General features: G+C 49.7%; 1 protein-coding gene across 1 annotated transcript in view; it reads right to left on the reverse strand.

Moving 5' to 3' along the window:
- Nucleotides 1-10,383, reverse strand: part of SUN2 (Sad1 and UNC84 domain containing 2) — a 33,841-nt gene extending 23,458 nt beyond the window's left edge. The window contains exons 1-4 of the mRNA XM_075573637.1: nt 9,772-10,383; nt 4,811-4,968; nt 2,749-2,886; nt 2,358-2,474 (exon numbers count right to left, since the gene is read on the reverse strand). Of these exons, the coding sequence (XP_075429752.1) occupies nt 2,358-2,474; nt 2,749-2,886; nt 4,811-4,968; nt 9,772-9,887 (529 nt within the window). The 5' untranslated portion in view covers nt 9,888-10,383. The remainder of the gene's footprint in view (nt 1-2,357; nt 2,475-2,748; nt 2,887-4,810; nt 4,969-9,771) is intronic.
- Nucleotides 10,384-14,346: the final 3,963 nt, after the last annotated feature.

The raw sequence follows: 14,346 nt of genomic DNA on the forward strand, positions 1-14,346 counted from the left end.
CACACACACACGTAGACACAAACACACACCCGTTAGACACACACACACAAACACACACACGTTAACACAAACACACACACGTAGACACACACACACATAGACACACACGTAGACACACACGTAGACACACACGTACACACACACATACACACGTAGACACACACACACATAGACACACACGTAGACACACACACCACACACACACGTACACACACACACACGTACACGTAGACACACACACATGTACACGTAGACACACACACATGTACACGTAGACACACACACATGTACACACACACACATGTACACGTACACATACACACACACATGTACACACACACACATGTACACGTATACTCACACACATGTACACGTACACACACACATGGAGACATACATACACACACATGGAGACATACACACACACACGTATACACTCACTCACGTATACACACAGGTATACATACACATAATGTATACACACACACACGTATACACACACATGTATACACACACACACATGTATACACACACACACACATGTATACACACACACACATGTATACACACACACACATGTATACACACACACACACACACATGTATACACACACACACACACGTGTATACACACACACACATGTGTATACACACACACATGTGTACACACACACACACACGTGTACACACACACACACACGTGTACACACACACACACATGTGTACACACACACACACACACATGTGTACACACACACACACACACATGTGTACACACACACACACGTGTACACACACACACATGTGTACACACACACACACACATGTGTACACACACACACACACATGTGTACACACACACACACACGTGTACACACACACACATGTGTACACACACACACGTGTACACACACACACACACATGTGTACACACACACACGTGTACACACACACACGTGTACACACACACACACACACACACACATGTGTACACACACATGTGTATACACACATGTGTATACACACACATGTATATACACACACATGTATATACACACACATGTATATACACACACATGTATACACACACACATGTATACACACACACATGTATACACACACATGTATACACACATACACATGTATACACACATACACATGTATACACACACACACACACACACACACACACACACTTATACACACACACACATACAATGTATACACACAAACATGTATACACACACACAAACATGTATACACGTGTATACACACACATGTGTACACACACACACGTGTATACACACACACACACGTGTATACACACACACACACGTGTATACACACACACACACGTGTATACACACACACACACACGTGTATACACACACACATCTGTATACACACACATACGTGTATACACACACACGTACACATACACACACACACACACACACACATGTATACACACACACACATACAATGTATACACACAAACATGTATACACACACACACCCCAGCACCACCACATCAGCACACCGGTATGCCCCCCCAGCACACTGGCATTCTTGCCTCCCCACCATTCCCAGCCCCCATCAACACCATCAGCACCCACACATCGCCACCTTTGCACCTCCCCCATCGGCACACCCACATCCGCACCCCCACATCAGCACCAAACCCTCCCAAATCAGCACACCGATACAATCACCATCAGTACAGCCACAGCAGCACTACCACCGCACATGGGCCGCGTGGACCACTCCCCACCCAAATGCCACACCCACACCACAAACATCCCGGGCAACGCCGGGGCTCTCAGCTAGTATATATATATATATACACACAGTGCTGACACAGTTACAGGGAGCAGCGATGCACAGGGGGAGCAGTGACAGAGATATATTACACAGGGATATATATACAGTATATATACACAGTGCTGACACAGTTACAGGGAGCAGCGATGCACAGGGGGAGCAGTGACAGAGATATATTACACAGGGATATATATACAGTATATATACACAGTGCTGACACAGTTACAGGGAGCAGCGATGCGCAGGGGGAGCAGTGACAGAGATATATTACACAGGGATATATATACAGTATATACACACAGTGCTGACACAGTTACAGGGAGCAGACACAGATATATTACACAGGGATATATATAGATATATATAGATATATATATATATATATACAGTATATATACACAGTGCTGACACAGTTACAGGGAGCAGCGACAGACACAGATATATTACACAGGGATATATATACAGTATATACACACAGTGCTGACACAGTTACAGGGAGCAGCGATGCGCAGGGGGAGCAGTGGCACAGAATTAACCCTTGCAGTGCCGCTCACCTGGAAAGGAGAGGAGCAGCGAGGACAGCTTCCCGACCCGCGACACCAATCTCCCCCAACGCGAGCCACAGGCCACGCTGCCGTCCGAGTGACACCGACCTGGGAGCAGAACAGAGGAACTAACTAACAGCAAAGGTGGAGAAAGGGGGTACTGGGACCCAGCAACTACAGGGCAGGGTCCGACTGACCGTCAAATAGTCACAACACACACACACACACACACACACACACACACACACACACACACACACACACACACACGTTCCCCCCTTCTGTGTGAGGACGTCACAGATTTCAGAAGGATACCCCTCGCCATGCCGCTGCCCCTCCCCCTGCCCACCCATCAACCCCCCCCCCCCCCCCGGACCCCTACCTGTATAATCCTCTTCGGAAGAGTAGCCCGAGGACGAGGTGGATCTGTCGTACGTGGGCTGTGGCTCGGACAGACCGTTTGTGGCGCTGCTGAAGGCGAGATCAGCCACTCTCCCCTTGCGCACCAACCCGTCGTCTCCTGGAGGGGCACAGAGCGTGAGAGACCCCCCCACAACGCACGGAAAAAAAACAGAGGGGCCGGTGTATCGAAATTCAATTCTCCCCACAATTCCTGGAAAAACTATACAAAATTCACCAATATTTTGATGTTATATTATGCAGACAGGCCTGCAACCCTGCCCTTCCCCATTATCTGCTAGCAGACAGTGCTCCCACTGCAGCCGGGGATTCTGGGTAATGGCATGTCATTACCCAGAATCCCCGGCTGCAGTGGAAGCACTGTATGCCAAGAGATAATGGGGAATGGCAGGCTTGCAGACCTGCCAGTGACATGAATGTGCTCACCGCGTGGGGTTGTTATCTGCCGTACGGTGGAGGGTTTCAGTTCCTCTCCCTACTCACCATAACTTATATAAGGTGCGGTTGAAACCGCTTCCAGCTTCACATTCTAAAACCAGTGCCCAGCCTCACACTGATGAGAAGGTCAAAGAGCCGTCTGCGAGTGGGTTACTGGCTCTGCACTTCTGTAACCCAGGCTGAAACACTAATGCGACAGGCATAAGCTTATAGGGGTCTATGTTAAACTATATAAGAAGTACTTTGATGAAGTGCTTTTGCATGAAACGCGTAGGTGCGTTATACCAGTCCTACTGCTGTGAGCCTGTAATAAAACTGATCTGCTTATTTGGAGCTTGCTTGGGGATTTTTTCATCTTGACCAAGATTGGAAGTCATTTTTGCTGTGCTCTGCTACACACTTCGTCTCTGGACTTCTACCACAACAGATTGCACGCTGCGGATGCCGGAAGCTGGCAGGTAACGGGCCATCCTGCCCCGATACAAGTCCTGTCAGCAGACTTATTCTGCTATATACACTTATTACCTTGAGTTGGGACATATATTGGGGTGTCATTGGTTGTGGGGGTCACGTGGACACCACTAGGCACTTATCCCACCATGGTTATGCTATACAGTACATGCTTTAATTTTGTCTACCATCCTATCGACATCTGGACTGTTATATTCTTATTCTCAAGTTTAACATAGAGCCTTATGTGATTTTTTTGAACACCACTTTTCACACTCTACACGGAGTAGGAAGTTGCAACTTTATTATATATGATTATATTTTCTTTTCACTATTGCACATTGTTGCACTGTATATATATTTATCTATTGACATATATCATACATTGGCCTTGTCAGACTCGCTGTCACTGTGTATATTTGCAACTTATTTCTTAATCACTTTATTAATAGTGACCACTCTGTGTGGGAGCGCCTTACTAATCACGGTTTCTGTTTCATGCTAAGAGATAATGGGGAAGGGCAGGCTGCATGCCTGTCTGAGATGTGTGATTGTGCTCACAAGAGATATTTTCTAATTAATCTCATTTTAATTATCACATTTTTGAATATTCTCCAATTTCTCCATTTTTTTTCTGCCAATACTCAACATATTTTTCCATTTTCTCGTCTTTGGCAAACAAAGAACAGAGCAAAAAAGGAGGCTACGGGGGCTGACAAACAGTCTGATCACCAAAAGACATTAGATAAAGATTGTGAAGCCCTTCTAAAGTCAACTGTGGAAGCGTTATGTTAAAAGAAATGATGCAAAAATACTTCTACTTGTCCGTCGGCTTTCAGAAAAGGTGTCACATCGGCTATATTTACCCACAAAAATCTATCACGGTTAGTTCAGCTTCGTGCTTTGCATCCCTAAAGTGCCTGCAGCACATATTACATGGCACATGCGTGTTATACATTTTTTCCTTCCCCAAACACCTGCACGGGGGCAATATGGGATAATATATTCCTTAATATATCAACCCGTCACATGGCGGACAACACGCTCCATGCCAGAGCGCTTTCACGCCACCATCATGGGACCGGGGCTTCCTTTACCCTTCTCCCCCACGGCGTCACTATGTATATATCGCTCACCCCAGTGGGACCCTCCATAGTCCGTCTCTCTGTATGCCGAGGACACGTCGCCACGGTCACGGTTGACGTAGGTGGACGTCTTGCTGTAGTACGTGTGCTGCGTGGTCTGGGGGATGGGAGACGCGCGTTTCGCGCTGATCACTTTTCTCCTCGAGCTCCTACAAAGGCGAGCAAAATGGAATTATAGGTGGTAACCCTACTTCCTAGTGCAGGAGGGCGGCCGACGCCAGTCGTCAAGGGCCAACAGCAGGTCAGGTTCTCAGGATACCCCTGCTTCAGCACAGGTGGTTCAATCAGTGGCACAGTCATGATGGCCAACTCCAGCCCTCGAGGGTCACCAACAGGTCAGGTCTCCAGGATATCCCTGCTTCAGCACAGGTGGCTCAATCTTCAACTGCACCACCTGTGCTGAAGCAGGGATATCCTGAGAACCTGACTTGTTGGTGACCCTTGAGGACTAGAGTTGGCCACTCCCTGTCCTAGAGCGACTTTTCATTGGTATATCGCCAGCCAGAGGCTCACTGATATGGAGTATGCAGTATGGAGTATGCAGTATGGAGTATGCAGTATGGAGTATGCAGTATGGAGTATGCAGTATGGAGTATGCAGTATGGAGTATGCAGTATGGAGTATGCAGTATGGAGTATGCTGTATGGAGTATGCAGTATGGAGTATGCAGTATGGAGTATGGAGTATGGACGCCAACAGAGTCTCACTAATAAAACAAATCAGCGCAGTTCTATTAAAATGTCTTTTTTTACCCCACACCTCACCGACTTGTCCCCAGAGGGCGACATTTCCAATATTGCGGTATAATACCCCCATTAACGGGGGTAGCCTACCTCCAAGGGTGACATTACTTGTACATTGGAGAGATGCCTACAGCCAATGACCAGAAACCGTGAGATTCTGACCTTTTCCAGCCGTGTTTGACTGGGAAAATGGGGCGTTTTATCATTGAATTCTCCGGTTCTTATTTAATAAAATAAGCAGGTGCAGAGCTGGGGGTTTGGGGGGGACAGGCGTGCAGGTTATGTGGAAGCAGGTGCAGAGCTGGGGGTTTGGGGGGGACAGGCCTGCAGGTTATGGGGAATCAGGTGCAGAGCTGGGGGTTTGGGGGGGGGACAGGCCTGCAGGTTATGGGGCAGCAGGTGCAGAGCTGGGGGTTTGGGGGGGACAGGCCTGCAGGGTATGGGGCAGCAGGTGCAGAGCTGGGGGTTTGGGGGGGACAGGCCTGCAGGTTATGGGGCAGCAGGTGCATAGCTGGGGGTTTGGGGGGGGACAGGCGTGCAGGTTATGGGCAAGCAGGTGCAGCGCTGGGGGGGGGGGGTTGGGGGGTGCGGGGGACAGGCCTGCAGGTTATGGGGCAGCAGGTGCAGAGCTGGGGGTTTGGGGGGGGGCAGGCCTGCAGGTTATGGGGCAGCAGGTGCAGCGCTGGGGGGGTGCAGGGGGACAGGCCTGCAGGTTATGGGGAAGCAGGTGCAGCACTGGGGGTTTTGGGGGGGTGCGGGGGACAGGCCTGCAGGTTATGGGGCAGCAGGTGCAGCGCTGAGGGGTGCAGGGGGACAGGCGTGCAGGTTATGGGGAAGCAGGTGCAGAGCTGGGGGTTTGGGGGGGGGACAGGCCTGCAGGTTATGGGGCAGCAGGTGCAGCGCTGGGTGGTGCAGGGGGACAGGCCTGCAGGTTATGGGGCAGCAGGTGCAGCGCTGGGGGGTGCAGGGGGACAGGCCTGCAGGTTATGGGGAAGCAGGTGCAGCACTGGGGGTTTTGGGGGGGTGCGGGGGACAGGCCTGCAGGTTATGGGGCAGCAGGTGCAGCGCTGGGGGGTGCAGGGGGACAGGCCTGCAGGTTATGGGGCAGCAGGTGCAGCGCTGGGGGGTGCGGGGGACAGGCCTGCAGGTTATGGGGCAGCATGTGCAGAGCTGGGGGGTGCAGGGGGACAGGCGTGCAGGTTATGGGGAAGCAGGTGCAGAGCTGGGGGTTTGGGGGGGACAGGCCTGCAGGTTATGGGGCAGCAGGTGCAGAGCTGGGGGTTTGGGGGGGGGGGGACAGGCCTGCAGGTTATGGGGCAGCAGGTGCAGAGCTGGAGGTTTGGGGGGGACAGGCCTGCAGGTTATGGGGAAGCAGGTGCAGTGCTGGGGGGTGCAGGGGGACAGGCCTGCAGGTTATGGGGCAGCAGGTGCAGCGCTGGGGGGTGCAGGGGGACAGGCCTGCAGGTTATGGGGCAGCAGGTGCAGCGCTGGGGGGTGCAGGGGGACAGGCGTGCAGGTTATGGGGCAGCAGGTGCAGCGCTGGGGGTTTGGGGGGGACAGGCCTGCAGGTTATGGGGAAGCAGGTGCAGCGCTGGGGGGTGCAGGGGGACAGGCCTGCAGGTTATGGGGCAGCAGGTGCAGCGCTGGGGGGTGCAGGGGGACAGGCGTGCAGGTTATGGGGAAGCAGGTGCAGAGCTGGGGGTTTGGGGGGGACAGGCCTGCAGGTTATGGGGCAGCAGGTGCAGAGCTGGGGGTTTGGGGGGGGGGGACAGGCCTGCAGGTTATGGGGCAGCAGGTGCAGAGCTGGGGGTTTGGGGGGGACAGGCGTGCAGGTTATGTGGAAGCAGGTGCAGAGCTGGGGGTTTGGGGGGGACAGGCCTGCAGGTTATGGGGCAGCAGGTGCAGAGCTGGGGGTTTGGGGGGGGGACAGGCCTGCAGGTTATGGGGCAGCAGGTGCAGAGCTGGGGGTTTGGGGGGGGAGACGGGGACCGCACGGTTTCCTGTCATTGCCGTTTCCTCCCAACTCACCACAAGATGTGACACTGAGCAGCGCTGAGCCCCGTACACAGAGACAGGATGTACACACACAGTATAGAGATGTGCAGATACACAGAGACACACACACACACACACACTCACACACAGTATAGAGATGTACTGATACACCGATACAGAGACACACACACCTACTCAGGGTATAGAGATGTACAGATACACAGAGACACACACACCTACTCAGTGTATAGAGATATACAGATACACAGAGACACACACACCTACTCAGTGTATAGAGATGTACAGATACACAGAGACACACACACCTACTCAGTGTATAGAGATGTACAGATACACAGACACACAGACACACACACACACACACACACACACACAGTATAGAGATGTACTGATACACCGATACAGAGACACACACACCTACTCAGGGTATAGAGATGTACAGATACACAGAGACACACACACCTACTCAGGGTATAGAGATGTACAGATACACAGAGACACACACACACAGTATAGAGATGTACAGTTACACAAAGACACACACACACACACACACACACAGTATAGAGATGTACTGATACACCGATACAGAGACACACACACCTACTCAGGGTATAGAGATGTACAGATACACAGAGACACACACACACAGTATAGAGATGTACAGATACACAGAGACACACACACACACACTATAGAGATGTACTGATACACCGATACAGAGACACACACACCTACTCAGGGTATAGAGATGTACAGATACACAGAGACACACACCTACTCAGGGTATAGAGATGTACAGATACACAGAGACACACACACACCTACTCAGTGTATAGAGATGTACAGATACACAGAGACACACACACCTACTCAGGGTATAGAGATGTACAGATACACAGAGACACACACACACACAGTATAGAGATGTACAGTTACACAAAGACACACACACACACAGTATAGAGATGTACTAATACACCGATACAGAGACACACACACCTACTCAGGGTATAGAGATGTACAGATACACAGAGACACACACACACAGTATAGAGATGTACAGATACACAGAGACACACACACACACACACACTATAGAGATGTACTGATACACCGATACAGAGACACACACACCTACTCAGGGTATAGAGATGTACAGATACACAGAGACACACACCTACTCAGGGTATAGAGATGTACAGATACACAGAGACACACACACCTACTCAGGGTATAGAGATGTACAGATACACACACACATACTCAGTGTATAGAGATGTACAGATACACAGAGACACACACACCTACTCAGTGTATAGAGATGTACAGAGACACAGAGACACACACACCTACTCAGTGTATAGAGATGTACAGATACACAGAGACACACACACATACTCAGTGTATAGAGATGTACAGATACACAGAGACACACACACATACTCAGTGTATAGAGATGTACAGATACACAGAGACACACACACCTACTCAGTGTATAGAGATGTACAGATACACAGAGACACACACACATACTCAGTGTATAGAGATGTACAGATACACAGAGACACACACACCTACTCAGTGTATAGAGATGTACAGATACACAGAGACACACACACCTACTCAGTGTATAGAGATGTACAGAGACACACACACCTACTCAGGTTATAGAGATGTACAGATACACAGAGACAGGATGTACACACAGACACACAAACACTCACCTCCCCTGGGCTCTCTCTGTATAACACACATACACCTCCTCGTGCTCTCTTTGTATAACACAGAGACACTCATCTGGGGTCTCTGTATAACACACAGACAATCTCTCTGTCTCACTGCCACACAGATACTCACCTTCCCGGGCTCTCTTTCTATAACACACCTCCCCCTGCTCTCTCTGTATAACACACAGATATACACACACACACATACACTCACCTCCCCGGGCTCTCTCTGTATAACACGCATACATACAGACACACCTCCCTGAGCTCTCTCTGTATAACACAGAGACACACATAGAGACTCACCTCCCCGGGCTGTCTCTATAACACACATACACTCACCTGGGCTCTCTATATAACACACCTCCCTGGGCTGTCTCTGTATAACACACATACACTCACCTGGGCTCTCTGTATAACACACCTCCCGGGCTGTCTGTATAACATACACACAAACACTTACCTCCCCAGGCTCTCTGTGTATAACACATGACTGTCCACACTGCTGTTGCTCACACGGTCGTCCTCCTCTTGGTGATACTCCGTAGCACTGCCCAGCCGCTTACTGCGCCGTGACATGTCCTCCTGTCCCCCGGGCGCCGCAAAGAGTACAACGGCGGCGCTAAAAAAAAAAATTGGCGGTCGGAGCCGGCTACCGCGGGGTTAAACCAAAGAGATGGGAGGGGGGGTATTTGACCGTGAAAACGGCGGCGAGAAGGGAGAGCGCGCGGGGTATTGTGCGCGCGGGACTGCGGTGTCACGGGGGAGGGAGAGCGCGCGGGTCAGCGGTGTCACGGGGGAGGGAGAGCGCGCGGGTCAGCGGTGTCACGGGGGAGGGAGAGCGCGCGGGGCTGCGGTGTGACAACACGGGGAGGGAGAGCGCGCGGGGCAGCGGTGTCACGGGGGAGGGAGAGCGCGCGGGGCTGCGGTGTGACAACACGGGGAGGGAGAGCGCGCGGGGCAGCGGTGTCACGGGGGAGGGAGAGCGCGCGGAGCTGCGGTGTCACGGGGGATTGTGTCACCGGCTGCAGCCGTCTGCGTCCTGGGTATAGATTTCCGCCCCCAGCCCGCACGGCGCGCCCCATTGGACGCTCCGGCTGTCACTCGAGGCGGAGGTCGGCGGCCAGTTGGAGGGTTTGAACGGGGAGGGGGCGGGGGGAAGGCCTTCTTAACCCCTTCCACACCGACAGAGTCTGCAGTGCGGTGACTCGCTGGCGCCCAAGGGGTTAAGTCGGACTCTTTCTCTCCTAACCCCCCACACACACTACGCTCTCTCCCGGGGGGGTTTGTCTCGGGGGTCCGGAACCCATTTCATATCCCCGGGTTCTCCCTCTCCTCCCCCCTCCTCCTCCTCTATATCCCACCCCTCTTTGTTTGGGTTTTCTGTCTTTGTGATGTCTCTCTCTGTCTCATCTTTCTCTACCTGTCTCTCCCTCTCCCCTTCTCTCCCTCTGTATCTCTCTCTCCCTCTCCCCTTCTCTCCCTCTGTATCTCCCTCTCCCCTTCTCTCCCTCTGTATCTCTCTCTCTCTCTCTCTCTCTCTCTTTCCCCTCACATCTCTCTCTCACCTATTGTATTGTATGTCTTTATTTATAAAGCAGACAAACAAATAAGAGAGATGCTGCACTCCTCAAAATATGAACACAAATAATACAGTTACCGGTGCTCCCGGGCTTGTAGGAAGCCTGTGATCAGTCCTGGGGAGATGCTAGAAGGAACACCGGCACAACGGCCATAGTGACATGGTGCCACTATGTCACTTGATAAAGACCATCACGGTCGAAACGTTGTGTTGGCTCAATAAATGAGTTTGATATTCTAAATCCGCTGTGCCCTGTGTTCCTTCTAGCATTTATTTATAAAACGCGATTAATGTACATAGCGGGTCACAGCATTAATACTCGACAGTCATATAAATAACAGATAATATAAATAACAGATCATGGGAATAAGTGCTTCAGACATAAACGTAACATTAAGGAAGAGGAGTCCCTGCTCCGAGGAGCTTACAGTCTAATTGGTGGGTAGGGAGAACGTACAGAGACAGTAGGAGGTTTAAGTTTTAGTAATCTCAAGCCTCCAGCGGTCTCTCATGTTACCGTGCCTGTAACTGTTACATACGCCCATATGCATTCATGATCTGGAACTGCACATGTCATGTGTGTAAATACAATGTATAACCTCTGTCCATACAATGTAACCGTGTATTGTTACCACAGACCTGTGCCAGGACATGTATAGTTACCGCAGCCCTGTGTCAGGACATGTATTGTTACCGCAGCCCTGTGCCAGGACATGTATTGTTACCGCAGCCCTGTGCCAGGACATGTATTGTTACCGCAGCCCTGTGCCAGGACATGTATTGTTACCGCAGCTCTGTGCTAGGACATGTATTGTTACCACAGCCCTGTGCCAGGACATGTATTGTTACCACAGACCCGTGCCAGGACATGTATTGTTAACGCAGCCCTGTGCCAGGACATGTATTGTTACCGCAGCCCTGTGCCAGGACATGTATTGTTAACGCAGCCCTGTGCCAGGACATGTATTGTTACCACAGCCCTGTGCCAGGACATGTATTGTTACCACAGACCCGTGCCAGGACATGTATTGTTAACGCAGCCCTGTGCCAGGACATGTATTGTTACCGCAGCCCTGTGCCAGGACATGTATTGTTACCACAGGCCCGTGCCAGGACATGTATTGTTACCGCAGCCCTGTGCCAGGACATGTATTGTTACCGCAGCCCTGTGCCAGGATATGCTGGAAGGAGAGGTAACTCTCACTGTATTACTTCCGGCTAAAACATTTTGTAAATAAAACGTAAACAACAATGTAGCTGCGGCTTTAACAGCTAGCAAACAGTCTTATCACCAAACAGACATCAGATAAAGATGGTAAAACCCATCCCATGGAAATGTTACATGTGTTTTTTTTCTTCAAAATACAAACATTTGACTGATTTTATTAAATAAAAGGTCAGTCAGCGTCATGTAACCTATTAAACATGCCCTGTCTCTATAAACAATGATCCTTATCGGTAATACTGATTGGAAACAATACAAGGTGGTAACGGAGTGTGGTATGCAGAGGGTGCCCACCCCCCGTAGTTTCACCGCTGTGGTTTTTTAGTGTTACAATGTATTATTTATTTATTTATTTATTTATAAAATATTTTACCAGGAAGTAATACATTGAAAGTTACCTCTCGTTTTCAAGTATGTCCTGGGCACAGAGTAAAACAAATAATACATGGTTACAAATACAGTTACATAAATGAACAGGGTATACATTATATACAAGACATTGCGTGCATAGTTAAAGAAAATATATATTATGGGCGTATGTAACAGTTACAGACCAGATTAAAGTGTGAGACAGCCATAGATTTGAAAGAACTTAGACTGGTGGTGGCTGTAAGAGTCTCCGGTAGGTTGTTCCAGTTTTGGGGTGCACGGTAAGAGGAGGAGCGGCCGGATACTTTGTTGAGCCTTGGGACCATGAACAGTCTTTTGGAGTCTGATCTCAGGTGATAAGTGCTGCAGGTGGTAGGGGTGAGGAGCTTGTTCAGATAGCTGGGTAGCTTGCCCATGAAGAATTTAAAGGCAAGACAGGAAAGGTGAACTTTGCGCCTAGACTCTAGTGATGACCAATCTAGTTCTTTGAGCATATCGCAGTGATGTGTGTTGTAGTTGCATTGGAGAACAAAACGACAAATTGAATTGTAGAGGGTGTCAAGTTTGCCAAGGTGGGTTTGAGGTGCTGAGCCATATACTATGTCTCCATAGTCAATAATTGGCATTAGCATCTGGTGTGCGATACGCTTTCTGACCAGAAGACTTAGGGAGGATTTGTTCCTGTAAAGTACCCCTAGTTTGGCTTAGGTCTTGGTTGTCAGGGTATCAATGTGCATCCCGAATGTTAAGTGGGAGTCAAACCATAAGCCCGGGTATTTAAAACTAGTGACAGGGATTAGGGTGGTGTTAGCGTTGGTTCTAATCAAGAGCTCAGTCACTGGAAGCTTTAAAAATTTAGTCTTGGTCCCAAATACCATTGTTACAGTCTTATCAGTGTTTAAAAACAGTTTGTTTTGGGAAATCCAGTTTACGAGTCTCAAAAAGTAAGACTGAAGTATATGTTGAAGGTCAGAGAGGCTATGGATGTGTGCATATAGGATTGTGTCGTCTGCATACATGTGTATTGAGGCTTCCTTACAAGCTGTTGGAAGATCATAAATGAACACTGAGAAGAGTAGGGGCCCCAGAACAGAGCCTTGCGGGACACCACAGGTGATATCCAGGGGGTTGGAGTTAGAGCCTGAGATGGACACATGTTGGGATCTTCCTGATAGGTAGGAATGAAACCAGTTTAATGCATGCTTCCCTATTCCAGAGCTCTGGAGTTTGTTAAGCAGGATAGCATGATCAACTGTGTCAAAAGCCTTTGCAAAATCTAGGAATACTGCACCAGTGAGTTGTCCCCGTTCCATTCCACACTGGATTTCATTGCAAACTTTTAGCAGGGTAGTTACGGTGGAGTGTTTGGGACGAAACCCAGATTGGAATTGGCTATGGAAATTTGTCTTGGTATAGAAATCGCTTAATTGGGAGTGGACACATTTTTCCATGACTTTGGATAGAATTTGGAGAAGTGAGATTGGCCTGTAGTTTGAGACAGTGTTTTTGTGCCCACTTTTGAAGATTGGGACAACTCTGGCAGTTTTCCAGGTATTAGGGATATGGCCTGCAGACAGGATAGAGTTGACTATGGACGCAATTGGTTTGGCAATGGCTGGGGCACCAAGTCGTAGGAACCTAGATTGTAGTAAGTCAGGTCCACATTGGCTGCTTAGTTTTAGTTTGAGGAGCGCTTGAATAATCTCCTCTTCAGATACTAGGCCAAATTGAAAATTGTGGGCAGTGTTGGGAGGGGGTGGGACTATAGGGGTACTCCCAGGATGAGATTCAGGTTTGTGGTTTGGGCTGCGTTTTGCTATTAAGTTAGTGGCACACCCCACAAAGTAATCATTGAATGCATT

This window comes from Ascaphus truei, chromosome 17 (genome assembly GCF_040206685.1).
Source record: "Ascaphus truei isolate aAscTru1 chromosome 17, aAscTru1.hap1, whole genome shotgun sequence".
NCBI lineage: Eukaryota > Metazoa > Chordata > Amphibia > Anura > Ascaphidae > Ascaphus > Ascaphus truei.